Genomic DNA, 21871 nt, shown 5'->3' with positions numbered 1-21871 from the left:
GACAGCACTAGCTAACATGCATAAAAAGAATAAAACAATGCAAACTCACAAGAGAAAACACCTCGATGCATCATTTATTAATCAGTTGTGCTCTGAGTGTCTGTGGTAAAGGACCCCCAAACGTTGTCTATTGACAGCTGTCTGTCAGGGCATTCCTGGCAATCAGTTGCTCAGTTCATCTCCTCATTTGCTGATGCTAAAACTCTCCCAATCTGGTCTGTGATGAAAATTGTCACCAACTGTCGTACATTCTCCCAAACTGTAAAACTAGCTCTGACTCCTAAATTTATTGACTCAAAATCGGAAATCTTATGTCTGGTCTTTTGTGTCAGTCACCACCATACTTGATTACTAGAAACTGATTGCTTCTGCAGCTGACAATTCAGAAACAGATACTCAATCATGAAGTGTTCTCCTGTCTCGATAGTTCCAAATGATCTCGGCACCCCCCCTTCGATTGTCTTGGGGGGGGGGGGTCCATAGTATCATAATTCACTTAAAATATAAATTTCCTTAATAAATAAAATGGCAGTGAAAAAAAAACTTTTATCAACTGAGGGAAGAGTCTATCAGGCATGTGTACGCAGTTCGATGATGTATGAAAGTGAAACCTGGCTAGTGAGGGTTGAGGACATGTGTTGCATGGAGAGAAATGATATGAGAATGATGCTATGGATGTGTAATGCGACTCTTTAAAAGAGGCTTAGATCTGATGACAACAGAGAACGACTAAATCCTGACAGTATAAGTAATTGTGTGCAAAATAGATTAACCTGAGAAGCAACAAAATTCTACTCCTTCACTGTAGAGATCCTACATGCCAGAAAGCATTCTATTTTGATAGTTTCTTCCTTTAAACTGCTAGATTTTAGAATTCCCTTCTGGGTCCCTGCTTCACTGACTGTACTAACATACAGAAGAAAATATAATGTGAACAGACATCTTGCTGCTCAACTCCTCACAATCTCTCGTTAGGCATTATCCCAAATAGTAGCCCCTACGTCCAAGTTACAGTATGTCTTGTTTAGCATGAAAAAGAATTTTAAAAAAAAGAGGGAGACTTTGATGGTATAGTCACATTGAAAGAATGGATGAAAGTTCTTACATTATTAGATGAGGACAGTTAAGGTAGCAAGGTTCAGTTCATGAGTAGAAGAGAAAGGAAAGGATGGAAGTGATAAAAATTAGCTTAAGAGAAAGAGGGATAAATAAAGACCTGGCCAGAGATAGGTTAGTTTGGAAGTTTATTTTTAAAAGCTGTCCAACACATGCCAGCATGTAAAACGGACGTGAGATTAAATGTGATTGTGATTCATCCCAATTCAATGTTTGTTGCGTGACAATCTGACACATCTTGTAGAATTAAGGTGTTTATCTCTTCCACCGTGGGAAGATCTGATCTGCAAAAAATGCTGGGGCAGCCCTGTCTGCATTTCCCGGTAGGGGCAATCAGAGTAATTAGCAATAAACTAACCCTTTTCTTAAAGAGAGAAGGCCAAGCTAATAAAAGAAAAATAATGGTTGCGCTTTCAGAAAAGAATACACTGGGACTGGGGTATTTTATTTTGTTTATTTTTTGATAAAATGAAATGTTTTTCTTGTTTATTTCTTTTGCTCTCTGTACTTTAGCCCTGAACCTAACAGAAAGAGGTTAAATCGCCATCCACAGATCAAGAAAGAAACATCTTCGGACGTATCCGAAAATAACCTGCCTCCACCAACTCTTTCTGCCCAGTCGAAAGAAGTGCCGCCCAGGAAAGGTGAACGAATAAGTCTTTTTCATCATTTCGATAATCTGTTACAAACTTTAGTTTTGTCGAGAATTTAATCTAATTAAAAAATAAATCAAAATCATTATGATGTACATGCCCATCACAAAACAAAAATGTCATATTTGTAAAAATCACATAAATTGATCAAGTAGTTTTATTTTTAAATAAGAAAAGCAAGATACACCTGAAGAAGGGCGGAGGTTAAATCGACTGAAACGTTGTGAAAATGACATTCAAGGTGAGAACAGTAGTCTAATGAATTGAAATAATATGAATAACCAATCCTCATCTCAAAAATTCAGAAACGTAAGAAAGTAAATTTTATGGGTAAACACGGAGGATTGTGATGCCACTTAAAAAAAAATTATTTTTTTAAGGGGCGAGATTACTAAACAATAATTCATATTTACTAGATTTATCTTGTAATGCCTACAAATTTCCATTAATCATTTAAAGATTATTTTCTTTATGAAAATAAAACTACTTGATTAATTTACATGTTTTTTGGAATGTGATATCTTTGTTTGGTCATGGATTACGTACATCATACAGATTTTTCTCTATTTTTGTGTTTTAATACAGGGTGAATTTCGTACTAGAACCTTCACTTTTTATATAATATTTTGTATTAGCTGTTCCTGAACTCCATCTCTTAGTGTTATGCACTATTCTTACACACACACACACACACACACACACACACACACATATATAAATTAAATGAAATTCTGTAAGATTACAGATTGTATAATACTGTAAACATAAAATGTAAATGAATATAGTTATCATATTTATTTGCTGATGAGAGCATTTGAGAATTGCTTCTCCTTTTAGTTTTCAACATTTCATACTTTAAACACCTTCAAAAACTTTAATATAAAAAAATATACATTAATCTATATATCTATAAAAGTGAACGTGTCTGTGTGTGTGTGTACATTTCCCTACGCAATAACTCTGTCAATTTTAAGTCTACAGACTCGAAATTTGATATACAGGGTACTGAGGTTTGGGAAAATCTTTGAGATCAGTTTTCGGACAGAAATTTGACTGTTAAGGGGTCAAAGTTCAATGATTTGACCTTTGAGAACTCTACTAAACTCCTCCAACAATTTTGGGTCTAAACACTTGAAATTTTAGATATAAGTGCCTTGGACATCGATCTAACTTAATAACTTGATTTGAGCCCAAAACAATAAATGTTAAGGGGTCAAAGTTTAAAAAAATTGACCGCTTTTTTTTTTTTTCTTTTTTTTTTTTGCTCAACATACACCTCCAAACACCCGGACAACGCCGGGCTGAAATGCTAGTTTAATATAAATTAACTACAGAAGAAATTTATCAGTATAAAGTACATAAAACAACTGCTGTTAATTTATAATTTTATTTTACCAGCATGAATATTGAATTATTCAAATGACTTTTCAAAGGATTCTACCACATTGAAAATCATGGATTACCAAATAAACATGACTTTGATTTTATCTTCCAGCCTGAAATATGCCAGAAAAAAAAAAAAGCAATTCATTCTGGAATAATCCAGTATTTATTAGATTTTATTACTATTCCTGTATATTCTTTATTTTAACTTGAAGTATCCTTTTTATACCATCATTACAAATTTAATTTTCAATTTATGTGCTAATAAGCAAAATTTTTAATTACACACATCTATTTTGTTAATAACATTTCCTGCGATGAGATGAGCCATTCATTGAAAATCCATGGATTAAGGAAAAAAAAACGTTAATAATTATTTGTACTGATTTGTCAGACAATACATTTTGTTATAATTCTACATAATTTAATCCAGAATTTCCATATATATATATATATATATATATAACTACTTCATTTACTCACATAAAATTAATATACGAAAGTATAGATTTATGCGTAAACTTTAAGTATTTACTTCAAAAGTGCTCAATACGTAGGTAGAGCTAGTTAGTAATTTATAAAATATATATGGCGATTAAGCTACACTGAATATTCAGCGTTTCATCCACTATAGGATTCGTCAGGCTTATGCGCAAATTCTGTGGTTGTTTCTCGTTTTTATATATGTTGAGGATTTCAATTAGCCAATCAGCTTTCTAGTATCCACCGCACCCCTTCCTATCAGCCAATGGGCATGCATTTTATCGAACTCCAACAAAGTCAAGGGAAAAAACTTAAAGAAAATCATACACAAGGAAATGAAAAAATTAGGCCTAAAAGCAGACGTATCAGCTAACATAAAAATAACAAACTTCCTGGACGTCACGTTAAACTTAGATAAAAACACATATGAACCATACTTAAAAGATAACACTACTCCAATTTACATAAACCCTAAGTCCAACCACCCACCATCAATTATAAAACACATTCCTAACTCGATCGTAAGTAGACTCAGTAATAACTCAAGCGATGAAAATGCATTTAACAGGTCAACCAATATCTACGAAACAGCCCTAAAAAAATAGTGGATACAAAAATATCGATATCAAATATAAGCAACAAAACACCAACAACTATAATAAAATTAAAAATAGAAGAAAAAGAACTATAATTTGGTATACGGCCCCATACAATCAAATGTTAAAAACAAAACTTGGCAAGAAATTTCTAGATCTTATTGAAAAACACTTTCCCGCAACCAACCCCTTACACAAAATCTTCAATAAAAATACCTTGAAGTTATCTTACAGTTGTTGCGAAAATTTAGAAATGATAATTAAAGCACATAATAACAAAATACTAAATAAAAACAATGTAAACAACAACAAAATAAACAATAAAAAAGTAGACACCATGACAAAAATAAAACCAACACTAGCAGAAATAATAATAATAATAATAATAATAATAATAATAATAACAAACCAATCCCGGACAAGAACAACCATACCATAAATAAAAATACTAATAATGAACAAGATAAATACAACTGTAGACACCGCACACTTTGCCCAGTTCAAAATAAATGTCTAACAAAAAGCGTAGTTTATCAAGCAATAATATTTGCGAAAGAAAACCCGAATAACAAGAAATATTACGTAGGCATGACTTCCTTAGATTTCAAAACCCGATACTATGACCACAAAAGTACATTCAAAAATAAAAAAACACCGTATAAAAACAACACTAGCGAATAAATACTGGGAACATGGGTTTGTCACCAAAAGACCACAAGAAAGAAATACTATAACATATTTAAATGGTCAATTGGGGAGAAGAAAAGTAAGGTTCTCAACTTCTTTGCTAACTCAGTTTTTAAATGTAAAGAATTTTAATAAAATAGTCAAATATCTATGTATCTCATATAGAGTTCGAGTGTTAGCCTCAAGTAGGGGCCCCCTTGATTTCTGAGAACTTCAACTGACAGAAAAATAAAATTAAGACATTCTTATTGCAAAGCTAAAGCTAAAAGCTAAAATTCTTTTTCACGTTTAATAAAGAAACTTATTTTTCCATCTAATTTACATATGTGTTTGTGGTGCATGTAGTTATTTATGAAAAATATCTTGCACATAAAGAACACCAATATTAAAAAATACATTGCCTGTCACTAAAGATAGTAACCTCACTTGAAGAAATCTTGAAACCAAAACTATTTTATATACCTCCACTTCAGGATATTAAGCACAAGGTCAAATGTTGGTTTGCTAAAAGTGTTTATGTGGAATGAACTGGATTTGAACTTGATACACCCAGGTTTAGAAATAACACAAAAAAAGATTTATAAAGAGGAAAGATTACTTTTTTCTTTTTTTTTTTTTCTTACATCCAAATTTTATCAAAATAAGTACCAAAACTGAGTTATAAGTGGAAATTGAAAAGGATTTCATATTTACTCATTTTTTCGTACGCTTTGAACGTGACCGTGGCTAAGTGTTTAACAACACGGACTGCAATCCTAAGTGTGCCAAGTTCGAATCCTGTTCATTCCAAAAACACACTTTTATCAAATCGCACACTTGACCTTGTGTCTAACCTGTAGGAGAAGAAGTAAATAAGTCAATTTTTCACACTAAACTCGTTAGTATACCTAATTTAATTTTGCAAAAATCCGATTTTAAAACAAAAAATGAAAATTTGGATCTGCACGCAACACTTTTTTGTTTATTGTTGATTTCATGTTTTTATTCAGTTTTGATCAGTGGCGGCTCGTGCCTGAAATTAGTGGGGGTGCTGCTTCAAAAATTTTACGTATTTTTTTAATATCGTGTAAAGGAATTCGAATATATAAATAAATATTTAATCAAATAATAAACAAACATTCAAATAAATATTCAATTATATAACAAAGACAAATAATCAATCAGAAATGGATAATACGCAAAAACTTTTTTATTAAAAAGATTTTTTTAAATTATGTACACTTTACAGAATAAAAATAATATATATATTTATTCCTTTTAAACTTTTCAGATTAAATAAAAGTTTGCATTTTTTTTTTTTTTTTTTTTTTTTGCAAACAAACGAAAAACATTTTAAAAAATAACTTATTTCTTATAAAAACAAAAAAGAAAAACTTTGAAATTTACCTGCCTCCCTACGAGGGTTAATTTAGGAGTTTACTATTTGAAAATAGCGTTATATTTAATAGTTTTATTTACAAAATTTATTTTTAAAGATGTATTTATAACAAAACGTATTTGTAAATAAAATGCAAAATAAAAAAGTTTACATTTTTATATAGTGAGCAAACAAACAAAAATATTTAAAGAAACAAAATTTTATTTACAAATCTTTTAACAACTTGCTTTTTATATAAAAAGAACAAACTTGGCTATTTACTGACCTTCCCATGCCGGTAAAGATCGACATAAAGTGGAGATTTATTATAAGAAAATAGGATGTCATATATAAGCATTATAAACCATCGAATTTTAATTTGTAGCTTTCTTCCCCAAAAAACAAAAAAATTAAAATTGTCTCAGTCCAGAAGGATTTCTAATTACTTTTTTAATGCGTATTATCTGACCCATCTACTAACAAATTTAATGTAAAGTTTAAAAATGCATAATTATAAAAAAACTGTGGGTTTTTTTTTTTTTACTTACAAACACATTTTAATTAAAAAATCTTGTGTAAAAAATCCATTTTTCAAAGTGTAAAACTTCTAACATTGTCCTTGTCGGAGGCAAATAAATGCTAATTTTTTTATATCTAAAACATACACGTTAAAAAGATTTCTAACTAAAATGTATTTTCAACATAAACTGTTTCTTCGCTTTTTTGCTTCTAGAAAAAAATGTAAACAGTTTTTTTTGTAAACTTTAGTTGTTGCAAAATAAATAGCATTTAAAGAAACAAACAAAAAGGCAGGTAGATGGAAAAGTAACTTTATTTTTATGGTAAGATTTATTTATTGTATATTTGGTTTTTACCCTTGGCCGCGTGTTAGCTTCACTGCTAAATTCCCGAATACTTTTAATAAATAAAAATAAACAGTTTCTGCATATTATATATTTCCGTCTGCTACCGACTTAAATCGCAACGCTAAAAGTGTGCGTATTTTAAAAAAAAAATAGCACAATATTTTATGTACAAGAACACGTTATGTGCAGATTTTAATAATAATTTTTAAAAATATAAGTAAACCTCCTTTTTCTTTTTTTCAATAACAATGTTATCATATCTATACAGGCGCACACTCTAAGCAAACAACGAATTTCACGACACGGAACTGCGCCAATCGACAGTTCTTCAAGAGGCTTTCATCGGCTGCCTAAAGCGTCTAATCTGCACATGCGTACAAGAGAATTTCATTAAGAAAGTGTAACTGTGAATTTCACAGCTCCAAGCAAGTTTTATTTTTGTTATTATATGCATTTGGAGATACCGACATTAAAGTTAATGATTTTATAATGTACACATAGAAAAAAATAAAATAATAATAATAATAATAATAAAAATAATAAACAAACGTATTATTTTTAATTTTATCATTAATATTGTGTAGAAATAACTTGGGGGTGCTGCAGTCCCACAGCCCCATGCACGAGTCGCCACTGGTTTTGATTGCCTTTTTCCAATCTTCTGTTTCAAATGAGTTTTTGATGATTAAATTTATGGTTCTTGTCCAGAATTAACTTAATTAAAATACAAAAAAATATCTTTGATGTATGAGGTGGTGCCTTCAATAAGTTTCCGGACATTTTTTGTACATGCATTTAAAATTGTTGTAGACTCTTGAAAATTCAGTATATTATTACTATACATCTTATGAGATGACCAACCAATTTTTATGATTTCACATTCAAATGAACAGCTACAGCAGGAATTGGAATATACCCTACTACAACTGGTTAATTTAAAAACTGCAATCTGGATGTGAGGACACTTTAGAAGAATGATATGCAATAAAATACTGTTTTAAACTTGGAAAAAAATGCCGCAGAAAAGTATGGAATGCTTCAGACTGCTTTTGGACCACTAACATTAATCGAGCATCAGTTTTTGAGTGGCATAAGAGATTCAAGGAAGGCAAGGAGTCAGCGAGGGATGATAAGTGTAGAAAGAGTAGGAAGTCAGAACACGAGTTCATTGGCCAAATAAAGAACTTCATGAATAAAGATCGTTGTGTGTCTATAGAGACTATTAGTGCACAGTGATGTCAGTGTGGGAACTGTACACACAATTATTTGTGAGGAACTGAAGATGCAGAAGATTTGCACAAAGTTTGTCCCAAGAGTGCTCAGAGAAGATCACAAACTATTTAACCAACATCAGCATCAAGACGGTTCCTCACCCTCCCTATAATTCAGACCTTGCTCCCTGTGACTTTTAGTTATTCCCTAAGCTCAAGGAAAACCTTAGAGGCTGTTCTTATGAGACAATTGAGGAGATAAAAGAGGCTGTGACAAGGATCATTGACGTGTTCACACTTCCATGGGGCTTTCAGAAGTTGTTGAAACAGTATAAGTGCATTGCAGCCAGAGGAGATTACTCTAAAGGGGACTAGTTTCATGTGTTTACTATCAATAAAAATGCCCATACGAAAAAAGTCTGGACACTTATTGAAGGCACCGCGTACATACTCGTAACAGAGCAAAAAATATCATATTCCAAAAATCATGTAAATTGATCAAATATTTATTATTAAGAAAATAAAATTTTATGAGGTAGCGAGACATGGTGTTTTTATCTGCCGTGTTTAATAAAGGTAGACAACCTAATTTCAACTACCGAGATTTTAATAATCTGAACAAGGACCGATATTTTTTCATCAAACAATAATATTGATTTTTACACAAAAACAGACACTCGAGCAACACCGGGCAATTATAGTTTTATTAATAGATAACTTTTATACTTTGGTAAATCTCTATATATAAAAGATCTTTTAGTTCTTGTCCAGAATTTCCACTATATTAAAAAACAAAAATAAAGAAAAATCTGTATGATGTATATACCCATGACGAAATGAAAACATTTTCCCAAAATCATGTAAATTGATCAAGTAGTTTTATTTCTATTAAAAAGAAGTAATTTTTAGCATTTAATGGGAATTCGTAGGCACAACAACATAGATCTAAAAAGTTTTGAATTATTGTTGTGTTATCTCTCATTTTTTTTTTTTTTTTTTGCCAAATGGCAGGCACAATGGTGACTCTGCCAGTACTCATAAAATTTGATTTTCTTATTTAAAAATAAAGCTACTTGATTGATTTGTGTGATGTTTGGAATATGATATTTACATTTCACTGTGGGTGCGTACATCATACGGATTTTTCTTTTTTTTAAATTTTTTAAATTTTTTTTTTGAATTCTAAACAATACATAATAATTAAATTTTTCTTCTTTTTTTTTGAATTCTAAACAATGCATAATAATTAAACATTTCTTCTTTTTTTTTGAATTCTAAACAATACATAATAATTAAATTTTTCTTCTTTTTTTTTTAATTCTAAACAATACATAATAATTAAATTTTTTTCTTTTTTTTTTTGAATTCTAAACAATACATAATAATTACATTTTTTTCTTTTTTTTTTTTTGAATTCTAAACAATACATAATAATTACATTTTTTTTCTTTCTCCTTTCTTTCAGACCAGTCAAAATCGGATAGTGTTAGCGGCAACACTCGTTCAAGCAACACCAGTTCTCCACCACCACAGTTAGAACCCGAGCGCCCACACCTTGAGCTGAATACGGACAATAAATCCAAACCAGACTCGGTTCCCAAATTTGGTAAACTGGAGACGCCATTCTCCACTCTACCAAAAGCATTTCAGGGTGCTGGGAACAATCGGGGTAGTGAACCATTCCTGCACAGTTCATATATGTCTTCAAATGCCAAATCAGCCAACCACCCAAACAAACCTTTGCACACAGCGCCTGCCAGTACCTTTGGCAGTAAGCCAGTTGTTGGCAACCCCTCCTTTTTACAGCATAGAACCACATTTGGATCTGGAAGCAGTCGTCGGAAAGCCTTGGAACAGGCTAGATCGGAACAGAAGCGGTTAGAAAGCAAAACGGACAAAACCTCGGAGTCTTTCCAACAGGTTAATCAATCTAAAAAGGATTTCAAACAGCTAACGACAGATAAATCTTTGGGAAAGTTTGACAACAGTCAATCCCTGGAAAGCGCGAAGTTCAAGTCGATGGATTCATTACACTTTAAGCCAATGGAATCTCCCAAATTTAAAGGGCTGGAAACGCCCAGGTTCAAGCCAGTGGAGAGTGCAAAGTTCAAAGGTTCAGACAGTGCCAGATTCAAATCCCTGGAAGCTAGCAAGTTAGACAAGAAGTCTACGGAGAATGAGAAGGCTGAGAAAAAGAATACAGAAACTTCCAAGTCGGATAAAAAAGCTTTTGATCATACGAAATCCGTTCAAAAATCTGTTGATGCCAATACTGATAAAAAAGATTCGGATGGTAAAAGTAAGTTTTGACAATTTTATATTTTCATACTTTATAACCCTCTCCTAACCCCCACCCCTTTTTTTCCGTCTTCTTCCCATATATTAAAAACCATTTCCATTTTTATTTTTTTATTTCTATTTTTAATAACATGTAATGTGACCTTGATAATAAATTCTTGTGACAATGAATACCTGAATGATTTTCATTACAGACTCAACTTTTGTATAAGCTATATCGTGTGACAAGGTCTCTAGTTATGAGTAAATAGCTGACCGAAACATGCTCATGAATGTGTAGCGTTATATCACTGCTTATGTAAAAACAAAAAAAAAAAAATATATCTTGCCTACTTCGGTATTGAGCACTCTTGTATTAACCTCATTATACTTCATTGATTACTTTACCTCTGGAAAATATTAATCTGGAATTATGTAAAGAAATGATATATATATACATATATATATATATATGTCATTACGAGTCACATCTTTCACTTGGTGCGGATTGCTAGCCCACGTGACTTATTTTTCGCCATTCCTTCCGATCCGGGGTAAGTTGGTTGATGGCCGACCAATTGTTGAGAGATATCCAAAAACAATAACTAAAGAAGCATTCATATAAAGTATGGAGACAATTCAACTCTATGCAAAGTAGCAAAAGCAGAAACGGAAAAACTAGTGAAAGGGATAAAAATCAACTAAATGATAACCTTGATGAAATTTCAAATTTATCTCCAGATAAGCAATTTTTATGTAAAAACTAAAAACTCACAAACGTAATATTAGCTGGCGTATCAAAAACGAAATTTTAGAGAGATGGTACGAAGATTTATATGATGACCCTAATACTTATGATCAACTCTCAACTTCAGGAGAATTACCTACTCCATATATAACAAAAGAAGAAATTGTAACAGTCATAAACACTGTGTTTGTTCGGCTTTTTCGTATAAAAGTGAAACTGAATCGAAAGCGAAGGCAGCTTCTCAGCCTTTCGTGCTGGGACGTCCAGAAAGCAATCAGCTTTGATCAATCTGGAGGATTGCTATTCATTTGGACACTCCCTTTTTGTTGGGAGTTGGTTTTCCCCAACATCATGGGGGAAACAAATAAATGAAACAGCAGAAAGGTGAACTGGCTTCCAGCTAACATTCGTTTCTGCAAGTCAACTTTTGATTGACATCGCTAAATTTCAACGCTTTTCACTTCCTATGGCTTTGTAGCATTGCAGTAGAAGTTCGTTTTCTTTCACTTTCTTTTCTGCCTTCAGGTTCGGAACACTTTTTTTTTTCTTTTACACCTACAAACACCCGGGTAATGCTGGGTACCCCTGCTAATATTAATATAATATTGATTTGTAAAAGATAAATCAATTTTTGTAGAAATCTCAAGTGAGAGAGCGCAATGCATAGCAAAGCGCACATAAAAGTTAAAAGAAAAAAAAACAACCAACAAACTTAGCTCGATCTCATTATAAATTTATTTCAACCTGCTTAGGTATTTTCAAATGAGGAGACCTACTCAGTTTAGCGTCTGTCTGAGATCATGTGAGAAATTTACAATGGTTTTAGTATTTACTGAGTAAAGTGTGTGTGTTGGGGGGGATAAAGACTAAAAATAAAGAAGTAAAAATCAAGGAGAGGGGAAGGGATAGAGAAATTGTAAGTAGAGGGAGCAAGAGAGAAAAAGAGAAGGAAAAGATTTGAAAAAAGAACGAAAAGAGTGACCCAGAAAATGCATGCTGGAAACAAATGTTGATCATCTTGAGATGTTTTAATGCTAGAAAAAAATCAACCCATAGTTGCCATCTAAACCATTTTATTGGTAAACAAGGTGTTCTATTTTTGTAGTTTTTTTTATTAATTAAGTTTAACCTTAAGAAATTCATCATCTCATTAATAAATATAAGAACAGAATGAAAAATAGAAACAATGAAATTACATCTACGACCTTACACACACACACACACACACACACACTACTTATATATATATATATATATATATATATATATATATATATATATATAGACACTGTGGTTGTGTGTCTGGGTGAGTTTGTTCCCTATGGACTCCAAAACGGCTGGGCCAACTTTTTTAAAAGATTTTACACAAATGTACTTTATGTACCTGGGAGTGTTCTTAGATTGTTTGAAACATACATTTGATAAATATCGATAATCGAAAAAAATCGATTAATGAAGGAACAGTGATTTTGAACAAAGTTAACACTAACATCACAAATGTATTTGAGAAATTTTTATCCCTGCACAAGCAGAAAGGTCCGGCATATAAAATCAACAGTAAGTTCTTTAATAAAATAGGGTGCATTAGAAATGAATGTTTGTGTTTAGGGCACAATTAAACCGTGATGCTTGACATTTGCATCTTAAACTAATTAAATAATTGATAGAATCAACAGTGGGTTCTTGTGGACTAAATCATTGTGGGGAGCCATGTGAGCTTCCTCCTGGTGCACTGCAGTGGGTTCCCGAATAGAGCAGGTAATTAATTGATTTGAAATAGGGACAACTTCACTATATTTTGATGACAATAAAAGTATTGGAAGTGTAGAACATTTGTTGATCCTCATTCAATCCCAGGCAATGTCAGGTCTCCCTGCTAGTGTGTGTGTGTATATATATATACATATATATATATATATATATATATATATATATATATATATAGCGTAGCTTAATTGCCATATATATATATGCGTAGCTTAATTGCCATATATATTTTATAACTTACTATATATATATATATATATATATATATATATATATATATATAGTAAGTTATAAAATATATATGGCAATTAAGCTACGCAGAATATTCCGCGAATTAATTGCCATATATATTTTCTAACTTACTATCCAGCTCTACCTACATATTGAGCACTGTTGAAGTAAATACTTAAAGTTTACGTATAAATTTATACTTTCGTATATTAATTTATGTGATTAAATGAAGTAGTCATATATATATATGTATATGGTGTACCAAAATAATTTATACTCCCTTTGGATCGTTAAAACTCATTCAGTTTATTGATTTTTACTTCCAAATAAGATTGATAGAAAAATATGCATATACATTAAAAAAAATACTGATGATAAAATTAACAAAAATATTTTAAAAAACAACTTTTAATAAAACTGAAGGCTACCAAGTAAGAAACCTGAAATAATTGCAAAAATATTGAAGCAGAATTTGATCAAGTACTGCACTGAAATGTTGCATGATGGCAGTAGATTCATTTTTTCATTATATGAAAAGTGTTTTGAGCAGAAGGTGTTGAGGTTAGAGTTTAACATTCTGATATTACCGCAGCTGTATCCATTCAGTATGAGCACTGCTTGGACAGAAAGAAACTGCAACCTACTGTCTGTATAACTGCAAAGAAAACTGTGGCAATACATCAAACACTTTCGAGAAACAGCGTGGTTGTGAATGATGAGCAAAAATGAATTCACGAATACCTTAAGAGAGAGAGAGATGGAGAATCATGGGCATCAATGCCTGAACCAGAATGTATTTCTGGTTCAGGCATTGATGCCTATGACTTTGAATGCATTTCTGGTTCAGGCATTGATGCCTATGACTTTGAATGCATTTCTGGTTCAGGCGTTGATGCCTATGACTTTGAATGCATTTCTGGTTCAGGCATTGATGCCTATGACTTTGAATGCATTTCTGGTTCAGTCATTGCTGCCTATGACTTTGAATGCATTTCTGGTTCAGGCGTTGATGCCTATGACTTTGAATGCATTTCTGGTTCAGGCATTGATGCCTATGACTTTGAATGCATTTCTGGTTTAGGCATTGATGCCTATGACTTTGAATGCATTTCTGGTTCAGGCATTGATGCCTATGACTTTGAATGCATTTCTGGTTCAGGCATTGATGCCTATGACTTTGAATGCATTTCTGGTTTAGGCATTGATGCCTATGACTTTGAATGCATTTCATGTTCAGGCATTGATGTCCTATGACTTTGAATGCATTTCTGGTTCAGGCATTGATGCCTATGACTTTGAATGCATTTCTGGTTCAGTCATTGCTGCCTATGACTTTCAATGCATTTCTGGTTCAGGCATTGATGCCTATGACTTTGAATGCATTTCTGGTTCAGGCATTGATGCCTATGACTTTGAATGCATTTCTGGTTTAGGCATTGATGCCTATGACTTTGAATGCATTTCTGGTTTAGGCATTGATGCCTATGACTTTGAATGCATTTCTGGTTTAGGCATTGATGCCTATGACTTTGAATGCATTTCTGGTTCAGGCATTGATGCCTATGACTTTGAATGCATTTCTGGTTCAGTCATTGCTGCCTATGACTTTGAATGCATTTCTGGTTCAGGCGTTGATGCCTATGACTTTGAATGCATTTCTGGTTCAGGCATTGATGCCTATGACTTTGAATGCATTTCTGGTTTAGGCATTGATGCCTATGACTTTGAATGCATTTCTGGTTCAGGCATTGATGCCTATGACTTTGAATGCATTTCTGGTTCAGGCATTAATGCCTATGACTTTGAATGCATTTCTGGTTTAGGCATTGATGCCTATGACTTTGAATGCATTTCTGGTTCAGGCATTGATGCCTATGACTTTGAATGCATTTCTGGTTCAGGCATTGATGCCTATGACTTTGAATGCATTTCTGGTTTAGGCATTGATGCCTATGACTTTGAATGCATTTCTGGTTCAGGCATTGATGCCTATGACTTTGAATGCATTTCTGGTTTAGGCATTGATGCCTATGACTTTGAATGCATTTCTGGTTTAGGCATTGATGCCTATGACTTTGAATGCATTTCTGGTTCAGGCATTGATGCCTATGACTTTGAATGCATTTCTGGTTCAGGCATTGATGCCTATGACTTTGAATGCATTTCTGGTTCAGGCATTGAACCTTGAATGCATTTCATTCATTCAAAACAACCAACAGAAATAAAAACTTTCAATAATTGGTGTGGATAAAGCACAGTTGAAAACAATTTGATTTTTAAAGCATTAATTGTGCTTTAAAAATCAATTGGATGTATCATTTAACATTAAAAAAAACAAAAACTCTCGGACATCACTGGCAGTTATAAGCTAGTTTTATTAATAAAGATATCTTTTATACTTTAGTAAATATGCAATAAAAGATATTTTGATTCTTGCCCAGGATTCCCCTATATTAAAATATAAAAATAAATAAAAATTAGTATGATGTATGTACCCAAGACAAAATGAAAAAATCATATTCCAAAATTCATATAAATTGATGAAGTAGTTTTATTTTCATAAAGAAAATCATTTTTAAGTGACTTATGGAAATTCATAGACATTATGACAAAGTTTTTAATTGTTGTTGAGTTATCTCCCTTGTTTGTGAGATTTTTTTTTTTTTTTTAAAATGACTAGTGAGACAGTCACTCTTTAGATACTCATAAAATTTTATTTTCTTAAAAATAAGATTACTTGATGAATATATTTATACTAGCGGGGGTACCCAGCATTGCCCAGGTGTTTGTAGGTGTGTGTGGTTTTAGGTAAATCAAAACTCCGAGGGGGGTGGGGTAAAATAAAAAAAAATAAAAAGTTTTGGTAGGTGAGTATGAGGATCGAGCCCGAACCGTTGAGGCAAAGTTGGAAATTAAAGTGTGAAAAAAAAAATGTGCGACGTTAACCACTGGCCCACCGCGACATACAACAAAAACACGTTTGAATTTATTTAAGTATTAAAAACAGAATTGACACGTGGCCGCAATAAAAGTTAACTCTACTGCTTCTATTTGACCTCATTAATGAGGTCATAGAAGTAGCAGACTTAACTTTTGCTATGCTTCTATTTTACCTCATTAATGAGGTCAAATAGAAGTCACGAAGTTAATTTTTGCTGCGGGGCAGCTTTTGGGTTTGTTTACCCAACTTTGACTGGTTTTTTCCCCAAGATGTTGGGGAGGGGGAAACCAGCTCTCCATTGTCCAGATTGAATAGCAATTGTCTGATATAAGGAGTTTGGCTCCACATTGATCAAAGCTGATTGCTTCTGGACGTTTCCCGGTGCGATTGCCGGGAACAATGCCTTAGCTTTAAACTAGTTTCGCTTTTTATACAAAAAAGCTGAATGAACACAGACGGGCTGAAATAGCAATAATTTTGTAAAAGTTGCTGTAAGTAAATCTAGACGCTACGCGCTTTCCCAAATCGTAGATATTATTATCTAGGGGATATATAAACAGTTCTAAGCGATAGTAACCTCCCTGGGAGCGTCGGCGAAAAAAGCCTTTGCGAGACATACATGAAATGATCACACACATTTTGTCTTTTATATAGATGATTTTTGGAATATGATGTTTTTGTTTTGTCATGGGTACATACATCATATAGTTTTATTTTTGTTTTTTAACATAGGATAAATTTTTGGACAAAAACCAATATTTTATACCAAATAATTGTGTTATGGTTTTCAGTGTTTTATAAATTTGTTATAAAAATCAAGAAAATCAAAATCTTTATCCACTAGTTGATGAAATGTCCGTTAAGTTGAAAATCAATTTTTCTATTTTTTATGCTTCTTTGTATTTTCTTTACTCCATTGTTAGTTCGATGGAACGTGCTCAGTTGAGCTTTAATTTCTGATTCCTCCTTGTAAGATATTCAGTGCTTAGCATTAGGTAAAAGTTTCATGGCTTCCCATCTATGGAACACATTACCGTGGGACTGCTTTCCTGCTGATTATAACATAGTCGTCTTCGAATCCAATGTTAATCAGTCACTTCTGATGACCTGAGAGGAAGACTAAATATGGACAGTATATGGATATATGGCAAAACAGGAGGTTTTGATGGTATGGCCATGTTGAAAGAATGGATGAGATTTTGAATTAGTAGATGTAGAACAGTTGAGGTAGGAGGTTCAGTTTACAGGGGAAGGCCAAAAAAGATATAGGATGAAGTGATACAAAACGAACCTGATGGAAAGAAGGATAAACAAAACCTGGCCAGAGATAGGTTACTTTAAAAGTCAATTTCTTAAAGCCATCCAATGCATGCATAGTGTGATGATGTATGGAAGTGAAGGGTTGAAGACATGCGTTGCATGGATAGAAATGATGAGAATGATGCGATAGATGTGTAATTTAAGGACAGATATAGTTCTGATAATCTTGGAGGAAAATTAAATTTGGAAAGTATAGGGAGATGTGTGCATAACAGGAGACTTTGATGGTATGATCACATTGACAGAATGGATGAGATTTCTTGGGTCAGTAGATGTAGAACAGTTGAGGTAGTCGGGTTCGTTTTACAAAGGAAGGCTAAGGAAAACATTGTGGGAAGTGATGAGGATGAATTCAAGAGTAAGAAGGATAAATAAAGACCTGGCTAGAGATAGGTTAGTTTAAAAGTCAATTTCTAAGAAGCCATCCAACACGTGCCAGCATGTAAAGCAGTTGTTAAATCAAATTTAATGATGATGGTAACATTAAAGGAGAATATTCAGTATGCACACAAGTAATCAGAAAAATTATTTTTATGTTTTGATATGATTTTCTAAATGTCGGTTGACACACTTGTTATCAGCGATCAGGAATTTTCATGATGTTCCTTTGTAGTTTCTCTCTGCAAATTATGTAACCCATAGGTTGGGAGGGTAGACGTTATTTCACAATTTTTTTTTTTTTTTTTTTTTTTTTTTCAAATAGTTGTTCTACAAAGGCTTGACAATGTAGTCTACTCTACTATTTCTCCCATAGAAGAAAGGCAAATTTTTTTAAGGCCATTCATGAATAAGATTGTCTAAGCTGAAGAGGATTTGAAACAGTAGATGAAAATGGTTAGAATTTGATTATTTAAGTGCACACGAATTTGTTAACGTTGGACTTAAAAACGATCACATTGTAGTCAGCTGTGAAGTAATTCCTTGTTATTATGCTTCACAGGTGAGAAGTTTTTGAAGTGCTTATAAAAACACTATTATGTAATCATGTGTCATGTTGAAATTAGTTTTAAAAAGTCCAAAAATTACAAATATGATTTAGATCTGCTAGAACTATTTTTGTTTACGAAAAGCATCACTATTATTCTATAATTTCCCCCACTCTTTATCTGTGCCTAAACCTAAACGTAGATTCCATGAACAAAGCTTCTTTCTTAGAACTGTACGCCTATGGAATTGTTTTCCGTTTTCCTGCTTTCCAGCTGATTACAATATGGTTGTCTTCAAGTCTAACGTAAACAAGTTTTTGATGAGCCGTTTCATATAAGTTAACAAATTTACTGAATTTCCATTACTAACGATTACTATATTGTCCAATTTCTACTGTACACTCTTTAACCCTTGTCCTCAAATGGTCTCTTGGCCGTGATAAGTGGCGATACCTATGCAAAAACAAAAAAAATATTTCTAATGTGAAATTGCAGTAGTTAATTGAAAGCAAGGGAGATAAATCAGTTTGTTATACAGAATTTGTTGAAATAGATGAAACCAATAAAACTGCATTATTCAATAAATTTGATTTTTTTTTCTTGTAATTATTTTTCTGCTTGATCTTTTTTCATAATTTTTTATTTTTATTTTTTTTTTAATTTTACCAATTTTGACATGACACATAATTACGCAATAGTTTTTTTGTTTTTTTTTACTTAAAATGCAGTTTTTTGATATCCAATTATAACGCACAAGCACCGTTCTTTGTAAAGAAACTTTGCTCTAGATATAGGATTCTGACCATGCCAAGGAGTATTATTAGTAAAAGCAATGCAATCTCTCTGTCAGAACTAGTACAGAGCATTTACAGTTGATGGTCTATATTGGTAATCACTGTTATCTACCCTAGGAACATAAAAATGCAAGGAATCTCACTTTAAAAATTAATATCAGCCTCGGGTTTCTTGTGGTGCTTCCATTCATGGAGGAATGCTAAAAGGGTAAAAATAATTTTGTACACGTTCCGCGCTATGAAAAAAAAACAAAACTTGCGTCATATTTTAGCGTTGTGTGGATATAGGAAAATATACAGTTCTTGTCCAGTATTCCCCCTGTATTAAAAAATAAAATGAAGAAAAATCTGTATGAGATATATATATAACCATGATGAAATGAAAATATCATATTCTAAAAGTAATGTAAATTGATCAAGTAGTTTTTATTTTTAAATAAGGAAATCAAATTTTATGAGTAACCAGAGAGTGATCGTCTTGTACGCCATTTTGAAAACAATCTATAAAAAAAAGGGAGATAATTTAACAATTCATACTTGCGAGATGTGTTGTAATGCCTATGAATTCGTATTAATCACTTAAAAGTGATTTTCTTTTTAAAAATGAAACTACTTAATCAATTTACATGATTTTTGGAATGTGATATTTTCGTTTTGTCACAGGTAAATACTCCATACAGATTTTTATTTTTTGCTTTTTAATATATGAGAGAATTCTCAACAAGAACTAAATATACACTTTAAATTAACCTTATGAAATATATTGCATTCATAGGGATTATCTGGGTAATATCCGTGAAATTGATTTAACACAAAAACATAAAAGAAACATTTTTTAAAGATTTTTTTTTTTACGTTAACTCAGAAAAGTTTTTGGTGATTGTTCAGAATAAAAATGAAAATCAAAAAATTGAACTTCAACTGAAAATTAAAGGTATCTTCTTACTTGTCATGTCGAAATTAGTAACATATCCAAAAATTATAAAAACTGATAAAGTAGAAAATTAATTATTAATGAAAATACTTCTGAAAGAAATTACAAGTTTTACTGATATAATAAACAGATTCCAAGCTATGAGTTACTACTCTTGTTTAAGTTACATTTAAAAAAATAATAATGGTGGATCAATGAATCGTGAAATCATGAAGGTGCATGTTTTTATGTAATAATGTAGCAACATGTTAATAATTGCAACATCTTGATAATTGCAACATATTAATTAAGTAGATTATATTGGCTTTTAGTTGAAATTCAATTTTTCAAGATTTAAATTTCATTATTATTGCAAACAAGTACCAAGTTTTTGTCTAAATGTAAGTCAGATTCATCCCCTTTGTCCTATGCTATTTGAAGGAATGATTATTTAAAATCCAATATGTTTAAATACAAATCTGATTTATTTGTTTAATCTATTAATCTCTTTACCCGTCAGACGATAACGGTTCAGCATATCAAATTTCTTAAGTAAGATCAAGTCATATCTTTGAGTGGTATTTCAATAACTAACAAGACGGCCTTGGGTAAATAAAAAAATAAAAAAAAGAGAGAGAGAATAATTGTATATTATACTGGTTTTCTTTCTGTCTAAAGAAACAATGGATACTCTCTGACGCAAAACATTTACCATGAAGCAAGGGTTACACAATCCTGAACAACACTTCTCTTGATCTGGCATTGTTTAAGTTGAATGGCAAAGAGTAATTCAAAATGATCCTAAGCAATGCTGGGATAGGCAGAAAATGATGTTATTGGTCCTAGTAATTCACTCCCGTGCGTCCATGCGCACTTTTCTCAAAAACTACGCCTTGTATTTTTTTTTTTTTTTTTTTTTTTTTTTTTAAATTTTGCACAAACATTAGTCATGGTGAAAGTAAATTTTTGCCAGACCGGATTTTCCAGGATAACTTTGGTTGCCTCCCTAGGGGACCCTAGAGGGGTAAAATTGACCCAAAATTGTCTGTCCATTCGTTTGTTTGCATTTTTCTTAATAATTATGCCTTGGATTTTTTTAATTTTACATAAACATTAATCACGGTGAAAGTAAATTTTTCACTCATGGAGGGGATCCTGCACGCTTGGCTCCAGTGGTGCTGTATTGTTGAATGGAAAACAATACACAAATGTAAAATATGGAATAGATTTATTCTGTTAGGTGTAAGTCCGTGTTGGGTAGCAACAATTGATGAGTTAACAAATCAACTGCTAAGTGGTTGCATTCCAACTCGCAACTGCAATTGACTTCAATCCATTTTGTATCTTTAAATATACGTGTATCATAAACGTGTATCATAAACGTGTATCATAAACGTGTATCATAAACATAAGTAATAAAAAAAAAAAAGATAGTACAAGTAACAAAAATAACTTTAAAATTTTATTTTTAAAAAATATTTTATTACAAAATTAAGTCTACCATAATGCATTTCTGTTTCTCTATATACAAGTCAGCTATTTTAATCTTTGAATAATTAAATGCGTATTATATTTCTGAATTTTTTAGACAAAGATTGATTT

The 21871-nt window shown here is 32.0% G+C and overlaps 1 protein-coding gene across 2 annotated transcripts in view; it reads left to right on the top strand.

The window, feature by feature from the left end:
- Positions 1–21871, top strand: part of LOC145248807 (uncharacterized) — a 179988-nt gene that overhangs the window by 134562 nt on the left and 23555 nt on the right. For both annotated transcript variants that reach the window (XM_080110458.1, XM_080110459.1), the window contains exons 9-10: positions 1630–1760; positions 9818–10651. In XM_080110458.1, coding sequence (XP_079966584.1) covers positions 1630–1760; positions 9818–10651 — 965 coding nt within the window. The remainder of the gene's footprint in view (positions 1–1629; positions 1761–9817; positions 10652–21871) is intronic.

Source organism: Euprymna scolopes, chromosome 27 (assembly GCF_053919585.1).
Source record: "Euprymna scolopes isolate OS-2025 chromosome 27, ASM5391958v1, whole genome shotgun sequence".
NCBI classification, from domain to species: domain Eukaryota; kingdom Metazoa; phylum Mollusca; class Cephalopoda; order Sepiida; family Sepiolidae; genus Euprymna; species Euprymna scolopes.
This window is presented reverse-complemented; position numbering and strand designations above follow the sequence as displayed.